This window comes from Macaca mulatta, chromosome 14 (assembly GCF_049350105.2).
Source record: "Macaca mulatta isolate MMU2019108-1 chromosome 14, T2T-MMU8v2.0, whole genome shotgun sequence".
Taxonomy (NCBI): Eukaryota; Metazoa; Chordata; class Mammalia; order Primates; family Cercopithecidae; genus Macaca; species Macaca mulatta.
The window spans coordinates 129718953-129742624 of NC_133419.1; the positions used below are offsets into that span (position 1 = coordinate 129718953).

The following is a 23672-nucleotide window of genomic DNA, read 5'->3' on the forward strand; positions in this document are numbered from 1 at the left end:
TTTTTATTTTTGAACATAAAGTATTATAATAATTTTGAACTTAAATATAATTCTTAGGGAAAAAAGATAAATGTCAATTGTAAAACAATGTAAACAATATTCAAAACTACAAAGAATAAATTATCACTACATAGAATAAATAAAACTACATAGAATAAATCATAAAACTACATAGAATATTATGGGCTGAGTGCAGTGGCTCACACCTGTAATCCCAGCACTTTGAGAGGCCAAGGCAGGAGAATTCCTTGAGGCCAAGAGTTCAAGACCAGCCTGGTCAACATAGCAAGACACCTATCTCTAATAATAATAATAATAAATTTTTAAAATAAATTTTTACATGTCAGTCATTGTCTAAGCCATTTATATGTATCTTTAGTGTTACAATAGCACTATTGGGTATGACTTTTTCCTCAAAGACACGGAAACTGAGGCTCAGAGAGGTAAAATGACAGATTTCCTACTTTCCTTAAATTATAAGAATAGTTGTAAGAATTCTTACAACTAACATTCTTAGAACTAACATTTTTTTCTTCTTACAACCTGTCCCACTTTTATCATTTTTATCTCTTTGGCAACCTGTTTGTCAAACAGCAGCTAAATCAATAGGACTGCCTGTTTTAAAATGTCAGTTCTCACACCTACACATTTCTGGGGGGAGGAAATCTAGGAATGGGCAGTTTTTAAACAAGCACTCCTAGGAAATTATGTGTACAATCATATTTGAGAACCACAGCTTTGGTTTCAATTCCTAGGTTGGGACTGCTGGATCGATTTTGTGTTTGAGATATAATGCCAAACTGCCCTCCAGAAATATCATACCAGTGTACATTCCCACAAACAGCTTGTGACTAATTCAGTCTCTTTTATGTGGGTCTTTGCACTCCAAAATATTACCTTGTAAATGACTTCTTAGTTTGTCATCAGGACAGTAAACTACTTGTTAGCCTACAAGTATGTGGGGTGTGTATATTCCAAAGCTGAATTCAAGACTGGGCACTTTTTTTCATTTGTGTTAATAATTTTGAGGTTCTTTGGAACTACCGAATCTGCATATTTTGTGTGATGTCATACCCTCTCTTCTCTTCATACCCTGCTCCATTTCTATTCACCAAGTCATCATCTTCAGGGCGGTCAAACTTACTTTTCCAAAACTATACTGGATAAATAAAAGCATAAACTCTGCATCATTAGTTCTTACAGAGGGAAAACAAATTCTATTCTGTCCACAAGAAGTTAACAAAGATCTACCCTCCCTAACCCCGGCTTGACCACCTTGGTTTTATCCTATTCTTAGTGCAGGGTCCTTCTGCTAATTCTCCAAAAAGTCTTGATCCTACTAACTTCCAATCTATCTGCGTCAAAACTAAAATCCTCTTTCGGCTACCTGAATGTTATTCTTTATTGGATCCGAGATCTTACTCTTCAGTTCAGTTGAGCTATAGTAAAATTTCTGTTTTCTTTTTTTTCATAAACAAGAGTCTACTCCTACTGAGATTCTAAATAAACCTTTTTCTCTTTTAAAAAAATTACCTTCCTCCTACCTAGAAAACTGAGTTTTAAAAATTTCTTTGTTCTTGAAACAAAGAACTATTTTCTCTCTTAAAGGAAACAGAAAGACTTTCTTGCTAATTCATTAACAAGCAACTCTTAACAATTAAGCTATAGACATTTAACAAGTTACACACAGACATCAGCCTAACAGATCATGTACTCTGGAATATTGAGTAGGAGGGTGAGTCACCTCAGACCTTAATACAAAGTTGATATTATTCAGTTATGACAATAATTGTTCCTAATTATCTCAGGTTTCAAAAAACTTCAAATCTATGTACAGAGAACAAAGTCATATAAAATTAGACATGGGTAGGTTATTTGTACTTAATGTTGCCCCAAATGAATAATGAAACTGTTTTCTTCTTCCAATATGTTTAGTCAAGTGAGAGCTTGTACTCTAATACAGATTTCTGAACTAAATAGTTTTTCAGAATGTTTCATCAAAAATCCTCTGGTCTGAAACATTGAATGAATATGTAAATGTGAAAGGAAAAACAGGGTAATAGGAACAGGAGCCTGGGCCGGGCTCCTGAATCTCTTCCTCCCTGTCTCTGAGCATTTATTTCTCTTTGGGGTTGTCTGTCACTATGTAGTCAGTAAAGATAATCATTTGAAATTTCAAATATCCATTGAAGATACCATATAAAAGACTGAAGAAATAATAGGACTGCATTAGTTTGATTTTATAGAGCAGCATTTTATTTCACAGAGGTGCCAGTGAAACGCTGTATATTTATCTGTATTTTGTAATTCAAATCATGTGTCAGATTTTGTTAAAGTGAGGACATACATCCATAGGAATGCCGGTGGGTTTTAGGGGAAAAGGCACTATTCTGTGATTTCTAGTACTGCTACTTTTATTTTTCAAAATTTAGCAAAAACCCATTGGCTTAATTCTGACTTGGTCCCAACCTTGAGAACACAGGATTCAAATGAGTACAGAATTGTCTCAGAGATGTGGTTAAGTCCTTTTCATATCCATTACATTTTGGACTATAGATCTGTCAGAGCACCTCCCAAACACTGATAAAAATCACAACCTCCTTCAGGAACTATAAACTGTATTCTGGTTTCAGAAGAGAAAACCAAAACCTTTTAAGCTATATCCATGTACTGTCTACCCGGAGAAAACAACCCATTGTTCTGCCTATACAAATGAGTAATTTGACTAATTTTCCCCCCTGACTTGGCAGAATCTTTTATTGAACTGATTGAAATGACCAGATGTTTTGGCAGCTTCTGTAGACATAATCTAAGCAACTCGATAATTGACTTAAGTAAACGTATCAGGATGTGGACTGGCAATAGAATTGGGGATTCTCTTCTGTGATGACTTCAAATTCCATTTAAAAAGGCAAGCTGCTTGCGTAATTGAAACGCAGAGAAATTGGCACCATATCATTCATTTACTTTAGTAATTTATAGCCCCTTTAGATCCGAGCATCCTTGCAACTTTGGAAAGTAATGAAGGAAATGCCACGGCATTAGAGATCTATAAAAACTGTCCTCGTGGCTGTGTGCTCAAAGTGAGGTAAAATATTTCTCTGCATAAAAATCCCCAAATGGAAAAACTTAAGCAAATATTCACTTGACTCAGATTATCATTTTCTTGATGACATTTTGCATTTTCTTAAGCTTTTGAGTGTTTTACCTAAGAATATTCAATACCAGAATTTTCCGTATCATTTTTTGTTTCTCTATTTTGCTTCTAGCATATTTGCTGTGTTATTTCAATTTCTGCTGATATAAAAACATTCTTTATAAACAGCTCACAGAGGTCAATTTTCTCTTAAAAGCCTACAATTGTAAGAAATATTTCAAATTGTGGAATATGTCTTAGAAAGGGAAACAGTCTACATTTCTTTGCACACATGAAAGCCTGTTAGCCATGGTTGAGCACAGGACAGAAAGACGCTACAAATGTGAAACCTCGGGCTGGACGGCTCCCTCAGCTGTCTTTTCTCTTTTTCCACCTATGAGACTGAGGATTCCTCTTTAATTTGTTTAATAAACACGATTTTCAAGTGTTTTCTTTTCCCTTTTTATCACTTCCTTTTGCCTTCTCTTCATTCTTCAAAAAAAAAGAAAAGTTACAAAGTGTGCACAGGGAGTATATGTGCAGGCACATAGAGAGACACACACACACTCATATACACATGCACGTCTACACTTCGACCTAAGTAGATGATTAGCACCTGTGTCCAGGAGTTTGTACAAACTTCCTCTTTCTTAAGGACTTGGAGTGCAGAGACCATTACAATTCTCTGATTGGCATATTGCACCCAGTGTTCTTGGTAAATATTGTTTTGTATCAGCATAGTAACAATTATGCCAGCAGATTGCATTAATCATCCAAAGCTCTCTTTGAGCATTGTTTTTCCTTCATGTGTTCAGAAGGCAGACTGGCTCTGCAAGTCTTTCCCTGTGCTGCCCAACACGGGAGCCTTCTTGTCCTTGATAACAGGCAATGCTAATGACTGACTGACCGCTTGTTCACTTTGAAATCCTGCCTCGCTGGATGAGGGAAGACTACAGAGAAACAAAACCTAACCAAGGACTGCTTGAGGCCAAGGACAGAATGAAAATGTTTTATGAGATGATTTAATGTGCTGTCACCCAGTGGGTGCAGGATCATGGCATTTTTTGGCAGACAGAAACCATCAGAACTACAAATGACCCAGTCCCCTGTGAAGTGCTGGTTAGACTAACTGACACCTGCAGATGTGCTGAGTCTGTGGCTGTGGGGCCAGATGTTAAATAGCACTTAGGGACTCTCATGGCCAGGGCCATTTCCTTCAGTTAATGATAGTCCTACCCTCCTACCCTACTCCTGCCCCTCACTATTTCTTGGTTGATCCTGGGTTTTGAATGTGGAACAAAAGCCAACCTCACACACTTATGTATCAGCAGAAGCTGGCTTTGGTGCTTTTAAAAATGCAGTTTTATTTTGTCATGGTTTCTGATAGCAAATTGCTTATTTTATTGAAAAAGTAAAGGTGGTGGGGAGATTGGCATTTCATAAGTTAGTGTCCTGTACACAATCTCCTGTGAAATCCTCCAGCAAACCCTGAGCTGGCTGTCATTATCCACATGACATGGTTGAGGACTACAGGTCAAGGAAGTTACCAAGTAAATGTGCTAGGAATAGAACCCAGGTTTGCCTGACTCAAAAGTTCTTTCCTCTTACCCCAGGCAACCAGGACGCTGTTCCATTGCATTTTTATAAAAGTGCTGTTTCTCTCTTGTGGCAGCTTTCTCATTAGTGAAAGGATATCAGGTAGAAAAAAAAAAAGTCAAAGCCAATGATGCCCCAAACATTCATATTTATTTTCACAATATTATGAGAAACTTAGGAAAGATTAAATTTTATTTTCCTGGCTATATCTGTTGGAATAGTATAAGGGCATGGAGTATTGGCATAAATATGGCTGTTTGATGTCAGGATAGCACAAATTTAAAAGGGAGATACTCAGCAAATTTTAATCTGTATACCAAGCTTCGAATAATTGGGAAACATCTGAATGATTTATTGCATTTTTGTTCTTTGTGTAGATGTTTAGTGCTCTGTAGATATAGCCATTGTCTTTTTTTCCCCCCTCAACTTAGACTTTTCATCCAGAAAGATGTTTTGAGAAAGGATAGAAAGATGTATTTATTCCTTTCTTCGCTGGGCGTGGTGGCTCATGCCTGTAATCCTAGCACTTTGGGAGGCTGAGGCGGGCTGATCATGAGGTCAGGAGTTTGAGACCAGCCTGTCCAACATGGTGAAACCCCATCTCTACTGAAAATACAAAAATGAGCTAGGCGTGGTGGCACGCACCTGTAATCCCCGCTACTCAGGAGACTGAGGGAGGAGAATCGCTTGAACCCAGGAGCCGGAGGTTGCAGTGAGCCGAGATTGTGCCACTGCACTCCAGCTGGGCAACAGAGTGAGACTGGGTCAGAGAAAAAAAGAAAGAAAGAAAAGAAAAGAGAAAGAAAGAAAGAAAGATCTATTCAGTTCTTTTCAAGTCCATTTGTCAAGTGAATCGCATTTGTGCTTTCTCTTAAAAAGATGGTTTATAGTGTATGAGAGCAGATTTTGTAAATTAATATGATCATTAAAAACAAGCTGGCCTCTGCGTACACCTCCTTTAAGTTGTTATTTGAGGCTGCCATGCTGAGCTCCACAGACAGCAGTTTTGGCATGGACCTGGGGCCCAGGGGAATATTAACTTACAAGGCTTTCCCTATTTTGCTTTTACTTGTCTGAAACTATTTCAAAACGTAGCGACTGAAATACAAGTTGTTAAGTACACTTTACTAGAATCTAAGAAGTGTTTTTACCTCCTCTCTACTCTTTGGAGAAAAGATGGTTGGGGAGCGAATTAGTGCACTCATAAGACATGTCCTGACTGCCTCGGAATATCTATATCGACACATAGCCCAAAATTACAACAGGAGAGTTAAATTAAAAGTCAAGCCAAGATCATCCACAGTTAGATCCTATAAGCAACTTAAGTGTCACCCTAGGATTTTTAAAAACCATTTGTTTTATTAAACTTCATGAGTTCTAACAGAGTGGAGATGCCTTGTGTGAGTTGACATGATAAAGAGGAATTCTTTGGTTTCCAGTTGACAGAAACCAAAGGAGACAAATCTAGAGTTTCCAGTCCTAACTTTGCAAAGATGTCCTTGTCCCTTTCTCTCTGGTTGGGCTGTGTCCCTAGGAATCAGCTGCTAGAGTGGGGTGGGAGTGTGAGGGGCTGGGGTTTGGGAACGGGGTGATCCCCTGAAGCTCCATGGGGTGGGAGCGTGAGGGGCTGGGGTTTGGGAACGGGGTGATCCCCTGAAGCTCCGTGGGGTGGGAGCGTGAGGGGCTGGGGTTTGGGAATGGGGTGATCCCCTGAAGCTCCGTGGAGGGTGCGAATTTTTATTCTTTCCATGTCTGCCTATGTGTGGCTCAGGGCACACCCACCTGTTCCTCCGTGTGTGGTGTGTCCCCACTCCTCCACCCCAGGGTGCAGGGTCAGACACTGCCTGGGTACAGTCACAGGAGGCTGGGAAGTGTCTGTGGGTCTCCAGCAGCTGGAAAAGGTTTGAGTCCCGTTGGCAGATGTTTGCTGTTCCAGCCACTTCATTAACGTTGGAAACAAAACCCCTTACTATTCTGACCAAAGCCCCACTTCATGATTGACAGCTGGGGTGTGCTTCCTCCCACAGAAGCCCTTTACAGTCTGAAAGCAGGAAAGAGGAAGTGGGAAAAAGAAAAGGGAGATGAGGGCGAAAAGGGAATTGGGCTAGACGCCATTGCTAAAAACCCAAAATGAGAGAGGCTCGTTTAAAGAGAAAGACAAACTGAAAACGACTAGTTAAGATTTGATGTCCCATCTAACGTATTATTTTCCCACTCATTCATTTATTCATGACATATTTACTGAGAACCGACTGTGTGCTATACGGGTATTGGTGATACAAATGAATGATATAACATTAGGGAGTAGGCCCACCTGATCATTGTCCAGTGGGTGAAATAAACATGCAAAGGACAATACAGTAAAGGATATGCCACCATAAAGGTAGGAATCGGCAGCCTTGGGGAGTGGGGAGACACTTCACAAAGGAGGTGACATTTAAGATGAGTCTCTAGGTTTTGGGGCAGAGAAAGAGGGGATAGGATGTAGAGGGCATTCCAATGAAAGGAAACAAACTTGTGCAAAGGCATAGATTATGAAAGCCCATCCTTGTGAAGCAGGTTTTGTGGTCACCATTTACAAATGAAAAAACTGAGGCTCAGCTTAGGGAGTAAGTGACAGAGAGCGCAAGGCTCTAGACTCCAAGATCGGGTATCTCTCTCTCTCCACTGCACAGGGGACTTGTGCCCCCAGACCCCTTCTGAGATTTCTTGCTTCTGTAGCGCAAAATAGAAAAGATGGAAAATCCAAGGAGGTGAATTGGAATTTTTACCTCTTCACCTATTAAAACACTGCAGATTTCCAATCAAAGAACTCGTCTGAGGGAGTGTCTGGATTTTGTGAATTTTGTGCCTGTGGCCGAGTGGAAGCGGAGAGGAGTGAGAGCGCTGGGAGACGCGGTCAGCCAAGGCGAGGCCGGTCCCTCCTGGCCCCTGGTCTTGGGCTCTGTCCGTGCGAGTGAGCCACCTGCAGCCATCTGCGGGGCAGCGCCGCGACCTCCTGGACACGCGAACGCGAGTCCAGACCCGGGTTTGGACAGGGGGAAGGAGGAGAGGCGGAGAAGGGAGGTTAAAAAGAGAGAGGGAGAGAGAAAACAAGGATGAACGATGGGGAGAAGAAGGGAGGGCGGAAGAGAGAAAACAGAAGCGGGAAATTCGACAGAGGAGGAGAGGCCCAAAGTGCGGGGAGCAATGCGCGGAAGGGAGAAGTGGGAGGGAAGAAGAGGAGAGGAGTTAGTGGCGGTGGAAGGAAGGGGAAGAACCAGAGAGAAAAGAGATTGAGGAAAGCAGAGCAGTGCAAAGTCGGGGCCCGGAGTGGTGCCCCGAGTGCGCGCATTCCGTCGGAACACGCCGGGCAGATAGAAAGTATAAACGCGACGCGGTCGGCCCCTCGCCGGGCGTGGGGTCCTGCTGTCGCTCAGGTGCTGGTCCCCAGCTCCAAGCCCGCCTTGTAGCCGGCGCTGCGGGTGAGATCGCCCGCAAGCACTCAGTTTACTGGCAGCTGCCTACCAGCGGCTCACTTTCCTGGGGGCGCCTAGAGCTCCTCGCCCGGCATTGCCCTGGGAGCGAACGCTGAGCCCCTGGACCCCAGCCCCGACTCAGCGCAGCGGTTTCCCTCTCGGCTTGCGTTATGGAGAACACTCTCCGTCGTGGCGTCGGACGGCGACGCTCAGGCTGAGCGGTGAGCTGTCCCGGGTCCCGCGCCTTGACCGCGGACCAGCCTCAGGGTCCCGCCGCGGAAGCAGGGGGCGAGCCTGGGACCAGCCTGGCGACCCCAGAGTCCGGCGCAGGACCCCCGGCGCCACCCGGAAACCTGGCAGCAGTTCTTGCCTGCCCTTCAGCCGCCTCTTCATGGAGAAAGAGAATGAAGGAAAATAATTATAGATGGAGAGGAGGGGAGGGGAGGCCAGTTTGCAAATACTTCGGGAATGAAGTTCCTCAAAGACGCGTTGCGGGCCTTGTCTAATGCTAGGCTGTGACTTGGCCTGTTAACATCTATTTTCTCACGCCTGCAATCCCAGCACTTTGGGAGGCCGAGGCGGGTGAATCACGAGGTCAGGAGTTCAAGACCAGCCTGGCCAAGATGGTGAAACTTGGTCTCTACTAAAAAATACAAAAGTTAGTAGGGCACGGTGGCAGGCGCCTGTAATCTCAGCTACTCAGGAGACTGAGGCAGGAGAATCACTTGAACCTGGGGAGCAGAGGTTGCAATGAGGCTAGATCAAGCCACTGCACTCCAGCCTGGGCGACAGAGTGAGACTCAGTCTCAAAACAAAACAAAACAAAACAAAACCCCTATTTTCTCTAACAGCCTAATGATTAGTCCTCTGGGCGTGTCCCTCCCTCCGAGTTTAACCACCGTCCCAGGCGCCGGCACTGACTTGCTTCCGCGGCCACCAGGGCCCCCTGGGCAAGCAGCTCCGCGGAGAGCCCGCCGGCACTCGCTGACGCTTCTAGACTGGGAGCGGGGAGGAAATGTCACCGGCCCCAAACTCGGCCCTAGGGAAGGCCATCCGCGTCTATACTTCTCAGTGTCCCTGTCGTGCGTTTTCCTTCCAACCCCGCACCCACTCATTCCAACATAAAGTCGTGGAAACGGGTGTGCCCTGGGCTGTTCCCGCCTAACACCGGGCGCGACTCAGGCTGCCGGAGGCTTCCCGGGCGCGGAGGCTCGGTGGGATCCCCTTTACGCAGTAATTCCAATGAACAACTAAAGTCCGTGCAGACCTTGATTGGAGCAGACCCTAAGACTAGGAGACTGGAAAGAAAAAGGCAAATCACCCAATAAACACCTGTCTTCGCGACCCTCTAACCCGGTCGTATCGCGAGGGATCCGGAGATTGAAAGCCGCTTTGCCGGAAGGCTGGGGCGCCGGGAGAAGCCCGAATGGGACAGACTACCCCAGTGCCCGCCTGCTCCCTAGAATCGTGCAGCTCTGGCCCTTTCCAACGAGGAAAAAATGTTTTTATAAACAGTGTTTGTTTTTTTTTAAAAAACGCACACTTTAAAAAAGTCAGAATCTCGCTCTTGTCGCCCAGGCTGGAGTGCAGTGACGCGATCCTGGCTCACTGCAGCCGCGAACTCCTGGGCTCAAGATTTTCTCCTGCCTAAACCTCTCCAGTAGCTGGGACTACAGGTTTCCTCTTGCTTCAACCTCTCCAGTAGCTGGGACTACAGGCGTGCACCCCCATGCCTGATTGTTTTTAATTTTTCTTTTGTAGAGACAGGGTCTCCCTATATTGACCAGGCTGGTCTCGAACCTCTGGCCTCAAGCTATCGTCTCACCTCAGCCTCCCAAATGTTGGGATTACAGGCGTGAGCCACCGCGCCCGGCGATAACTCACACTTTTACTAATTTTTCTTTTCTTATCTTTTTTTTTTTTTCCTTCTCAGTTTCTTATTAGGGTAACGGACGGGACCAGGGTCATTGGTTTGGGATCTTGGGTCAGTCAAGTTTGCAACTTCAGCGCAGAAGTCCTACGCTTCGAGCGCGCAGGCTCAGCGCTAGCTGCGAGGCTGCGAGTGGAGGGCTCGGGAAGCCGCGGTCTTCGGGAAACCATCCACACAGGGAAGGAGAAAAGCACGGTGGGTCTTCGGGGGCACTGGAGCTGTGGCCCGAAGTCCCGGGAGCCTAGTGACGACTAGACTTCTTTCTAGTAAGAGAACTGAACGTGCCCTCCCGCTGGGTTGCGGGCATTGGGAGCCAGGCCGGCGGGTGGCAGGACAGGCACTAAGGTGAGCACTGGGGACACTGCACCGGGGAGCTACCGGCCCGGGCCTTGGCCGCGGCGCGCGCTCCCCGCACCGCGCACACACTCCTGCACACACACCTGGAGCGCGTCCCGGCGGGGAGGGGGAGGAGAGCCAAAGCGAGCGTCTTAAAATAGGCAGGCAGAGGAGCGCGAGACACCAGAGCTGCAGGCAGCGAGTGAGAGCCGCCGGGCACTAGGCGCGCAGGTCGGCGCCGGAGTGGCACGGGCGGGCGGGGGCGGGGTGGGCGCGGACGCCCCTCGGCACACACTCCGCACCCGGCCCTGCAGGAAGCTCGCGCTGATTGACAGCTGCGTTGTCCCAAAAAGGCTTAGCGAAGATGCTGATCTGCGGGTGGGTCTAAACGCGCTGCAGACGCGCCCGCTACCCGCTCTCCTCCGCGCGCCACCCGAGCCCCGCCGCCTCCCCGGCTGCCGGGAGCGGGGCCGAGGCCCCGCCGTCGCGCCAGCCCAGCGGCCCCGGCCGGCCGGGCACTCGCAGCCGCGCTCGGGCCGGCGGACGCTCGCCCCGGCTCACCATGCACTGCCACGCCGAGCTGAGGCTGAGCTCGCCCGGCCAGCTCAAAGCAGCCAGGCGGCGCTACAAGACTTTCATGATCGACGAGATCCTCTCCAAGGAGACCTGCGACTACTTTGAGAAACTTTCCCTCTACTCCGTGTGCCCGTCGCTGGTCGTGCGACCCAAGCCCCTGCATTCCTGTACGGGTAAGACGCTCCGCTAGGGGGTAAGTGGGGTTCGGTAGCTTTCACGTCCGTGTGGGTCGCCTGTGCTTTGCAACCCGAGGTCGAGAACAAGGGTTAAGTTAAGGGATTCTTTTCCTGCACCTCAGTAAACAGTGGGCATTGCAAAGGCATCTGCAACGCGGCCGGGAAGGGCCACGCAACGTGTGGATCGCACGAGTGGAAATAAAATAAAGGCACCGGGGCCTTAGGAGAGGGAGAGGGCTGCTCGCGCAACGCCTGATTGTCCTGCTCGGAGGAGAACGCTTCCTCGTTCCATGCTGAAAGTTAAAACACTAGACCAGGTTCAGCGCCTAAATCATTGTTTCAGGAAGTGGTGGTGTGAATTTCACACTTGAGCTTGGCGGCCTTGCATCTCACCTTGAGTTAACTTGTCCAACCTCTTACAGTCTCCTCTGTGAATTTTACAAGTAAATCAATATCCTGAGGTTCTCAACAAAATCCCGAATTCACTGAGCTTTGCTTAAAATGATCGCCCTCTGGGAAAGTAGTTCTGGAGTACGTTGCCTTTGTGGCACAAGCCGAAAAGGTCACCCTCGTTTGTCTTAAGTGACCAAAACCAACAATGATAACAGTGAAAACATTGCTCAGAACTGTTTTTCTCTCTTCACAGGAGCTAAGACCAATAGAAAGGATAAAGAGAACTTAACACATATATTGAAAACGTAGTAGAGTTTCTATCGAAAATAAAGCCAATGTATTTCTAAAACTTTGAATGCATTAAGAGAAGCTCCAAGTTTCAAAGTATCTTGGCATTGTTAGGATTTAGGTTATGGAACGTGGGTATAATAAAACGAAAAAGAAGTAGGAGCACTGTTTATCAGAAAAAAGTTATTAAGTGTGCTTTTCATTAAACGTGAACATAAAGTACTTCCAAACCAAAAGAACCTTTGAGGTTATGTTAGTTGCATGAGAGGCATGAGATAAATTAAATTACACTTACAATGAAAAAATGAAGGGCCAGCAGTTTGGGAAGATATTTTTTGGAACGTTCAGTTGTTAATGCTCAATGCGTGGAATCCTGTGTTTTCTCTTGGTTCCATTGATAGTCCCTATATGACAATCAGTAAACATATGATAAATACATTCAGTGTAGTTCTTTTAAAACCAAATTGTTCCTACATGTATTTGGTTGTAAAATGTATACTGTATTCAGTTATGCCTTTTTAAAGTTATTTTTCTGGAAGGTGGAATTAGCCCTGATATCCCATAACAAGCCTTGTAATACTGAATTTTTAAAACCAAGAAATATATGAAACAAGGAACAAATAAGAAATTTTAAAAACAAGATAGATCTCCTGAGAATTGATATTTTCACATTTGTGTGTAGGTGGTTGTGGACCCTTGGACACATGTATACTGAATAGGGGTGATAGGTTGAATATTGTTTTGAGCACAAATCATCCTTTGCTATAATAATTCAATTCCCTTTGAGGAAAAAAAGAGGATCTGTTTCAGTCATTAACATTGCTTATGGGACATTCCCAGGACAAAACAGAACAACTTCTAAGCACCTAGGTAGAGCCTAGTGCCGACAGAATTTTCAGTGACTTTGTGCTCTGCGTTGACTTGAAGGCAGCTTTTCCTGGCTTATAGGAGTCACAGAATTGGATCATAGAAGAAAACATGGCAGAAGAGGAGTAATAAATAGCTGCAGAGAATAGTCATTCAGTCAGAGGTGGCTGAGTAAGTGCTGTGTTTTATTGAACCTTGTGTGGGAATTAAATCAGAGGAAAATAAAATGATTCATATGTAGTTTTGTGAGTGTTATAAGTGAAATGCACATATGTCACAGACTTAAGTATTGCTCAGTCTTGTGCTTTTCGAAGTTCACTGATGGTTCATGGCAGAGGGTGGTTGTTGGCAATGGTTTTCTGGCCCCATTATTCCAGTGCTTTCTTCTTTCAGGTTGTTAGTTGAAAATGTGTCGTGATTTTGCTCTAGTTGAGAATTAAAATATAGAAACTGGGATTTGCTGGTGGAATTAAACCCATAAAAACTGGCTACAATAGTTCATACTTTCAAATCATAAGCCTTCATTGGGTTTACAGTTACAGTTAAAGCCTTACATGTATTAGATCATGGGAATCCCATTAGTGACTTCTCAGGGCTTTTGCAAATACCATACTTTCAAAGCATTTTTCTTTTTTCTTCAGTTAAGGTCAGGATAAAAATCTTTGATTAGATGAATGTAACCTTTTTTCTTATTAATTGAAAAAAACAACAATAAGTTGCTGGCATCCCGATGGAAACTGTAATTTTTTTCTTTTCTTTTCCTTTTTTTTTTTTTTCTTTTTTCTTTTTTCCTAGATAGAACAAAATGTTTAGCACTTGTGGTGGAAGCAAAATGCATAAGAAGTTCAAGTGAAAGGCATACATTGGAATTAATGTTATTGAACTTTCTCAGCCTTTCATTTGGTGGTTTAAGATTTAAGTAAGTGTAACAGAAGTGAACTGTGTCAGGTAAAATAATGAAAACTAAGAGAAAAAAGTCCTCAAAATTAAAAACTTACCAGCATGTACAAAAAGTACATAAAATTGGGATGGAAAGAAAACTACAGCATTGGAAAAAAAAAAAAAAAACAGTGCATAAGGAAACAGTTCATGCTGTGTAGATTTAGCAACCTAAAGGTCAATTTATGATACCAAATATCAGGCGGAATGGCATGTATTCAAGCAAACCGAGACATGGAAATAGTTTTCATCTCAGGCAGATAATCACCTGACAGGATTTTGTTGTTAGACACTTTAGCCTTGATGGAATCTTCACCTTCCAAAAGTTATTGTTTGACAGGCCCTTTCTTATTATAAACACAGTAATTTTAGTCCTAGAAAGCTGTCTCTCAATTTCTTTCGGTTTCCTAGTATGTCTCGTAAATCACCCTAACAGATACTGCGAAAGGGAATCCTTGCCCTGTAAGCCGTGCCGCACAAAGGTTTATCGTTACATTTAAACTAAAATGTAAACAGCTAAGCCCAAAAGAATGCCTCCATTTGACAACAGTTGTCATGCAGGCCATTGGTGAGGGGTGGAATATGTTTAGAATTAAGTTAGTATGTAACAAGTTGGTTTTATTTTTAAATCTGTAAGCAGTAATCCCTGTTCAGAGGGAAGTGTATTGCCATTTAGAAATCAGCAATGAGTTCCCAAACTTCAGAGCACTGACCGTCATTACAAAGGCCAAAAAAGAGGTGCGTTTCAGGATGTCATAAATATGCTTAACTTTAGGATGCTTTATTTTCTTTTTCTGGTTGTGATTAATGTTTCTTGGTGGAAAAGCCCACTTGAAGAAAGCTGGTTTCTTAGGGCCGAATGGTTTGCGGAAGCATCAGCGTGGGCATGTTCGAAGGCTCTGCTTTCTGTCTGATCTTTAGAATCAGGCAGTGTCTAAATGTGAGGCATGTTGAGAAAAAATGGATAACTTGCTTCATAAAAATAAGGATTGTTACAATTTAGCCTAAGGGTTTTCACATGAAGATACTGATAAATGAACCTATGGTACTAATTACTTTTATTACAATTTATGTACTTAGAACCTAGAATTACCTTACATTTGCACATGCACATTTGTGGGGAGGTGAGTGTAGATACTTGGACATTTTACAACCTGAGAACAGGATGAGACTTTTAATTATTCCACTAACTATAATCGAATTCCTTTCCCCTTCTCTGGCAGAATGATTCTGTTGAATCTCTCACCTCTCTCTGATCTTTGGTGGTTAGACCTACAGAGCTGGAGGGGCTCATAAAATCACAGATCAACATCCCCAAGCAGAAGGTAGTTTTTGCAAAGTGCCAGGGTCACGTCAGTGCTTCGGTATCATTTCAGTCCACTGTATGCCACTCTCCTCCCTGTCATAGTACTCAGAAATCAGGAAGACTTTTCCAACTTGGTTACACACCCAGGACTAACCTGTGCAGTCACACCCAGGGGACAGTCAATCAGCCAATTAGAAGGGACATTTGGGGAAGGGTGTTTATCTTTTAGGAGGTGGCATTGAGAACATTTTATCCTTTGGTGGATCCAAGAGAAGCAAGTTCTTTGGGGTAGTGTCCTTGGGTGCATTTTTATCACAAACATTGGGTGTCATCCCAGCAAAAAATTAAATGCAGTACAGGCATGTGTAATGTCTCATTTGGGAGTTCGGGATCTGGCTAGTGCTTTGGCTCTGGTGACTCTCCCAATCTCAGCTTGGTCTTTTTTACTCACAGACCCAAACCCGTAGGATCTTGGGAACCTGAGAGTTGGACACTGGAATGTTAATGGAGAAACATAAACCAGGGTCTGGGAAAAATGATCATTATCAACAAGCATTTGTATTTTTGCCAGAGGCACATAGGCTTTTATTAGCAATTACTCATAACTGATTATCCTGTTCCCATTGGAAGGGTGAATAAATAGAGGGATGCACTGGGTCCGGGACTCATCGACGGTCACAATATATTTGGAGCCGAGCTCTTTTGGGATCCTTAGCTGTTATCTCACCACTCTTTAAGTTTTATAACTCTTTTGTTAGAGATGCCAAGGGATTCCTTAGGAGTCAGTTGTTGCTTTTTTTTTTTTTTTTTTTCTTCCAATAGCGCGATCTCGGCTCACTGCAACCTCTGCCTCCTAGATTCAAATGATTCTCCTGCCTAAGCCTCCCGAGTAGCTGGGATTACAGGCTGTGTTTTTAGTAGAGACGAGGTTTCACCATGTTGACCAGGATGGTCTCGTACTCCTAACCTGGTGATCCACCCGCCTCAGCCTCCCAAAGTGCTGGGATTATAGGCGTGAGCCATCGCGCCCGGCTGTGAAGTCAGTTTTAACTCATGAATAGTTCATTAGCAGTGTCTTCTCTGGCTCTGATTTTTCTCGTAGCAAAGGAGAAAATGATTAGAAATTTTGTTCACGGGTTGAAATGCCCCTCCAAATGTCCACTCTTCACTATCATTTAATTCAATAATTTCATTCAACAAATAGTTGTATTTGCTTGGTGATAGCATTGTCATTGAGTACATTGTTTTGAAACTTAATCTAACTGTTGACTAGCAGTTAGGGTGTTTAAAAAAATTCCTCTCAACTACTTGTAGAACCATTGCTTAACCCTTGTTTTTTATTTGTTTTGTTTTTGTTTTGTTTGTTGTTGTTTTTTTCCTAGTGTATGTGAGAGGCAGTTGGGATATGGGAACATTTGGAATATGGAATTGGGATATGGGAACATTTAATACTTTTGCTTACTATGTGGAATTTTCTCTTTGAACTCTACCTACAGGGTGTTATCACCAGTAAAATTGTCAAATCAACTTTGCTGAATACAACTCAAATGGAACTCTATTATTAGGCTGATTTCCTACAGATATGTTTGGTTTTTGCTGGTTGTATTTCTGTATCCAAGACTGAATTTGTGATAGAAACGTGGATAGTATAAAGTTGTTAGTTTTAGCATACTCTAGAAATCAGAGTGAAAAGATTAAATGTAACATATCCCAAAAATCTCTATGAAAAGGAGTAAGGATTGCAAAGGATTGTTTCAATTATAAAGAGAGATTAAAGGAGAAAAAGAAGGGAAGAAGGAAGCGAGAGTGGGTTTCTTTGAAATTCTTGAGGCTGCGCAGATTCAGGGTCATAGCACAGTGTTCCTCCGAAGGGCTCCACAGGCAACACAAAGGTGGCCTGTGAAATTCTGTCACTCCATGGATACTAAATGGCTAACGTCGATTCTACTTAGACGTGTGCTGGGGCCTCTTCAGAGTTGAGATCCAGAGCCTAAACTCTGCGCAGCATTTAGCCTTCACTCTGGAAGGCTGAGTAAATGTTAAACCAGAAGCAGTTTTCGGTGTTATTTGCACTTTGTTTTGAGGTCAGGTAGGAGGAGCAACAGAGATGCAAAGGTAGGTACGTCACATGGGCTGAGGCCTCTTCATTTGTTTTTGTTTTTGTTTCATTTTTTTGTGAGACAGGATCTTGGTCTGTTGCCCAGGCTGGAGTGCAGTGGGGCGATGTTGGCTCACTGCAACCTCTGCCTCCCAGGTTCAAGCAATCCTCCCACCTCAGCCTCCCTAGTAGCTGGGACTACAGGTGCGTGCCACCATGCCTGGCTAATTTTTATATTTTTAGTAGAGATGGGGTTTCACCGTGTTGGACAGACTGGTCTCGAACTCCTGACCTCAGGTGATCTGCCTGCCTTGGCCTCCTGAAGTGCTGGAATTACAGGCGTGAGCCACTGCTCCCAGCTGAGGCCTCTTCATTTGTTCTGAGCTTGTGAATGTGCATGCCGTGGAGCCTGAGGGTCCTCCTTGCCACATGTCCTGCCCACGACTGTTGTTAGTGGACTAGAGTTGGTGGGTCTATGGCTAAGCCTATTGACAAGCTCTTAGGTGGAGTGTGGTTAGAGGACTGCAAGGACTCAGATGGGATGCATAGATTGAAGCCTCATTTTGCATCTTCTGTTGGGGATGCAGTTCAGTTTTACACTCTAGTCTTGTGGAACTGGTGTTTCTAGTGTGGCTCTAGGGATGCACTCACAACTGGGTTAGCCACCTTTTACCTGAGAACTTGCTAAAGCCCACAGGTGCTCAAAGGACGGGCAAAAGACCACTGTGCTGCAGGCGGCACGTTCTCTTGGAAGCAGCATGACAAGAAGAAGAAGAGAAGGATTGAGGGCATTCGCGTAAAAACTGCACACGTGGAGAAGCACACTGGGCCTGCCTGTCGGTGCCTGCCTCCATTTTACCTGCCTGAGAGGACTGAATGGTAGTTTTCTGTCCACAGCACAGACGACAAAATCAGAATTCGCATTAGGATTTATTAGTAACGGGATTCAGACTTTGTACAAACTTGGTGGCATTAACAAATACTCTCCAGGAAAAGAGGTGTTTGGTTTGTTTGTTTTTTAACCAGAAAACCTCTGCAAACCCTCAGGATTTAATTTATTTTTATTACAGCTTAATAACAGTTAGAAGAAGAAAAGTCTTGTTAAAATAAATGCTCTAAATAAAAACACAGTTAATTTTCCATTACCGTGTCTAATTACTCATCATCACCAGGGCATTTTTATATGGCAATTTAACTTCTTGAAAGTGGAAACTTGGCACACATTTAAGGAAGAAAGCCATGCACCTAGATAGATATCAGAAGATGGTCTAATTATATTTGGGCTGGAGTTGAATCTTACATATGACTGCTCTGAAGAAGAGAGAAGAGAGGGCCTCTGTTCCTAGTCACTAAGGAGAGCACCAGTTGAAATTGAATACAGAGGGAGAGAATTCTGAATATTAGATGATGTTCAAGTACATCTGAACAGGGCCCCTGCCAGTCACCAGTTGAAGCTGATTTCAGGACTACTTGAGAGGTCTGGAGGGCAGCTCTGTAGGCCTCCTCGTGGCAGAGTGCACACAGATGACACAGCCTTCCTCCATGCACAGGTCAAAAGACGACTGAAGAGAAGCCAGGCTGGGAGGATCTCAGCACCAAATTAACTACGTTCCGTGTACAAGCAGACACGCTTGCAGGATTCCTTTTTATCGCATCTTTCCAGCTTACCAACATATCCTTAGGAACATATTCTTCTGGATATTGAGGAAAGATGAGTATTTTCTGTTTTTTTTTTTTTTTTTTACTTTGAGACAGAGTCTTGCTCTGTCACCCAGGCTGGAATGCAGTGGCACAATCTCGGCTCACTGCAAGCTCCGCCTCCCGGGTTCAAGTGATTCTCCTGCCTCAGCCTACCGAGTAGCTGGGATTACAGACGTCCGCCACCACACCCGGCTAATTTTGGTGTTTTTAGTAGAGATGGAGTTTCACCATGTTGGCCAGGTTGGTCTCAAATTCCCAACCTTGTGATCCACCCGCCTTGGCCTCCCAAAGTGCTGGGATTACAGGTGTGAGCCACCACGCCCTGCCAGATGAGTATTTTCACAATGTGCATTGAATAGGATTGGCTACTGCCTAGGTGATGTCAGTGCACTTCTGATCATTTTTTTAAAAAGACCCAACGTATGCATTTGGTAAGTGATATGATGATTAACCTTGGTTTTTCTTATTCGAGGATTACTTACCATGTGGAGAAATGGAGTAGTCTTGGGCCTGATGAAATTTCATGAAATGGTGGCTATATTTCTGTCCTGGGAAATACCTGGTACTGGCAAGTACCTGATATTGATAACCTGCCAGCCTCCACTGCCCACCTCTTTCTTTCCCAGAGTCCTTTTCATCTGGTGAATTAACCATCCCTGAAACTCAGGATGAGGGGCTTTTCTCAAAAGAGGTCCCAGTCTCGTGTGGATTGAAGGAAGTGTAACTTCCATGCTTAGTTTAACCAATATCTAGGGGAGCTGACTTTGCACATTTCCTTAATGGTAAGTTATAGACAATGGAATGCTGGTATTGTATCTTCTTATCTTGAGGAAATATCATGGGCAAGAAGAGTTGCTGAGACTCCTTTTTCTGAGTCTTACAGTACTTATCCAAAGGGAGCCATAAACTTGAGAGAAATGCTAGAAATACTTTATACCCTAAACCATATTCATAGGCATGGCAATAATAGTAATAGTGACTTTTTAGAAATTACTTAACATGTAATAGGCACTAGACTCAGTGCTTTTTGATCAGCTTCGAAATATCCCTATGAAATAGGTTTATCATCTCCTTTGGTAATGGTAGAACCCTAGAAGCTAAAGTCACAAGATATAAAGAGAGCTCTTATGAAGCAACAAGAAAAATGGGCAAAGGCTACAATCAGGCAATTCATAGAAAGGACGATCTCAATGCCCAGTAAATGTAGAAGGATGCTCAACCTCGCTGATGAGTGGGAACACCCGAATTAATATGAGATACCATTTCACCCTCACCGGGTAGGCCAAAATGAAAGGACAATATCGGTTGATGACAAGGAGATGGAGCAACAGACATCCTTCCCACTTCGGCGGAGTGTTGTGTGGTACAATTACTTTGGAGGGCAGTTTGGCAACACGTGGCAAAGCTGCAGACGTACATACCCTAGAGCTCAGCAGTTCCACTTCTGGGTATGTGCCTGGAGAAACCAGGGTATGAGTGCAAAAGGACACCTGTAAAAATGTTCATCTGTGTGTTATGTTAGTAAAAAATAGAAAACAATTTAGCTGTCCTTTCAGAAGGAAAAAGTCAAAATAATATATGCTATATCCATGCAATGAAATTCTATGCAGCAACTAAAATAAATGAACTAGATACACTTGTATTAATATGGATACATTTTAGGAATACAACGTTGAGAAAAAAAAAGTTGTAGATTGATACATACTGTCTGATACCATTTATATAAATGGTTGAAAAGGCAAAAACTAATGCTACATATTGTTTAGAGAGGCAGGGGCATGGGAGTGGGGAGTGCTAACCACAGGTTTTTATTTTCCTATGTAATTTATTTATTTATTAAGACAAAAAGGCCTAGTGCAAATATGGCTAAGTATTACGATGTGATGAAACTTGGGTTATGGCTACATAGAAGTTACTGACATTATTCTTTGTACTTTTCTATACATCTGAAATTTTTCATAACATAAACATTGAAAAGTGGTAGCACAAGAGACCACACATGTCCACAGAACTCTTAATCTTGTGGAACTTTTGATCTTTTTCTTAACAGCTTTTCTATCCTGAAACAGTAGCTTTTAAATACAGAGCTTGTTGTACATAGTCTCACAGTGGGAAACTGAGAACACTTTATAACTAAGCATATGCCCAACTCACACTGAAGCAACCACTGTGGCTTCTGAAAGTGGCTTTTGGATCTTACTAACCTTGCCTGGCTGGTTGAGGGTATTATTTATCACCAAGATAACTGCTGTTTCCCTGGTAATGCTCTGGCATAGAATAAATAGTCTCTGAGTTGGGTACATGCTCTTGAAGGATGACTAATAGAGTATTTGGTCCCCCAGTTGTGCAAGAGAGAGTTGTCAGGGTTTTTCTGCTTCTTCTTAATGATGTTTAAAATCATTATAAACTGCCTCTGACTGCACCTTGCTTTTATGAGTATTTGTTGATATGGCAATATCAACAAATTTCACCTTAGCATTTCACCAGTGGTCCTCTGTTATTGACAGTTTCATTTACAGAAATTATCTAAGGACAGCTGTGATTGAACCAAATCATCTAAAAATGTTAACATGTAGCTTCTTAGCAGGAAAGAATAAAGTTGATATTGGCATATTATCTGTCCAAGTTCTCTTTATAGTCCATATCATGATTTGATTTTAAAACTTTGTTCAATATGTGGTATTGGGGACTGTTAGAAGGGATGAATGTTACCATGGTGATCTCACAGAGATGTCTGTTACCAGTAATCAGTGGTCGTCCTGTTGTTTGGAGGAGTTAACCTGGACCACATTTCACTCTCTAATGACAACCGTAGTGGCAGAAGCTTTATTCATCCCAACACCAAAGACATTTTTCTGTTCTCTGCAAAATAGTCCCAATTTAGAAATGTTGCTTTTAGACATTTTGGCAAAAATGTGGCCTTTTGGGAGCTCTATCTTTCTGTGTCCTTCCAAAGAGAAAGTATTAGTGTGGGGGAAACAGTTTGTACAATGAAGAATTTGCCAAAGCATTTCCCCTCCTGCAAGTGCTCCTGTCTGCCTAAATAAATACGTAGACAAAGAAACAAATTAAAGCTCCAGAGGGGGCTTATCCCACCCACACGGTCTGTGGCCAGTGTTGCTGTACTTTCTTTGGTGCTAAGAACGAGGGCTGTGCCCAAGCTGGATGTGATGGAAAGGATGGTGGCTCTATCAGATTCGTTATCAGGGTTCAGACTTTCGTGGGTTACAGGACAAAGTCCTTCTGCATTTTATATTACCCAGGTAGTCGCACAGTCTGGCTGGGATCAATTAGACTGACACTTTGCTTGTGCCTTACTCTTTCGACCTCCTGGAACTCTCCAGTGAAACCGTATTCCTCGTAAAATGAACTAGCCAGGCTTGGGGCTGTGAATGTAGGAAACATGATCAAGGAAGATATTCCAAAGAGCTGCCGTGGGGCTACATAAGTCAGAAAAAATGTGGAGGACTTCCTCCTGCAACCCAGGAGAGTCTGTTCACTGGCAACAAATCTGACAGATCCACTTTTGAATCCTCTGTCTGGGACTACTTGGGAAAAGACAAGCAAGGATTTAGGATATTTAGGGTAAATTTTAAACGTGTTTCACTGAAAGGGAGAGAGAGAGGAAGGTGTTTTAATATGGTTCCAATCTAAGACCTTTCTTTTCCATGACTAAAAATTTTACTGAAATAGTTGGTCAGTCACCCCAGAGGAGTTATTTCGGGAAGGTGCTGTTAATTTTGTTATCCCTGGATATCATGGTAACTTATTAATGCTCTCAGCACGTTAGACAGCTGTGGCTATTGGAAGCATGTTTTCAATCATCAGTTTAGAGCAAGGCATGAAGGAACATCCTATTGGAGTGCTTGCCTTTTTGCCTTTTTTTCTACTAGGAGATTGGGCCTTTGCTGGTTAGAACAATCAGCTGCTGAACAGCATGTTTCATTTCTTAGGGAGCTGCTAAATAGGAATAACAACATTAATAAATGGCGCCCAGCACTGCGCTAGGTGCTTGTGTACATAAATGTGTTCTAGCGAAATAGTTACTATTACCACTGCTTTTCAGGCAGGGAAAGTGAATCTCAGGGAGGTTAAGAAATGGGAACGGGGTCACATGAATAAGTGGCAGGGCTGAGATTGGAACTTGCAACTGTCTCTTTCAATATAGAGTCCAATACTGGATATGTTTATATGAGAATGTGTAAATTAGAACATGTCTGTCTCTTTACATATAGGCAACATACTATATATGTATGTGTGTGTGCGTGTGTGTGTGTGTTTGTACAGATACTAAAAATATATATGGCAAGGCCTAATTAATGTGTCAGCTCTGTTGGAACTTATTTTGAACCTGTCAACTCTTTTACACATATTTATACTAATTTAATGTGTGCCAGTTCATCTTTCATTTCCTGTGGTGATTGGGGTTTCTGAATGATTCCAGAGGGATTCCAAGAGGCAGTGGGGTTTTGGGAGGAAGCGAAGTGACTGGAAGATTGCAGACCTGTTGCCGTCTGGCTGTGTGACTCTCCGCTCACCTTACTGCCCTGGGGTCTGCGTCCGTATCTGTGTAGCATTCGCTACCACTCTGGGTCACGGTGCTTCCATCAGCTGTCATTCTTTGAATAAAGCTTTCCTAGGGGAATCAAGGGTGGAATTCCTTCTCATTCATTCATTATCAACTAGAGAGAAAGTGCTGAACAATTAAAGCCAACCAAATGCCTTCAGAGTTAACACTTGGGATATTTTTCATGGAATACTCATTAGGTTCAGTGAGAAAACATGTCTGGCTGTTGACTGGCATCACTTAAAAGAATGAGATTATTTTTTCACATTGTATCTGGCTGAGCTAGGGTGGATTCTGGGAATCTC

General features: G+C 43.4%; 1 protein-coding gene across 1 annotated transcript in view; it reads left to right on the forward strand.

Moving 5' to 3' along the window:
* The first annotated feature begins 10974 nt into the window (after positions 1-10974).
* BARX2 (BARX homeobox 2) overlaps positions 10975-23672 on the forward strand; it is a 73814-nt gene continuing 61116 nt past the window's right edge. Inside the window, exon 1 of the mRNA NM_001194603.2 lies at positions 10975-11205. Coding sequence (NP_001181532.1) covers positions 11019-11205 — 187 coding nt within the window. The 5' untranslated portion in view covers positions 10975-11018. The remainder of the gene's footprint in view (positions 11206-23672) is intronic.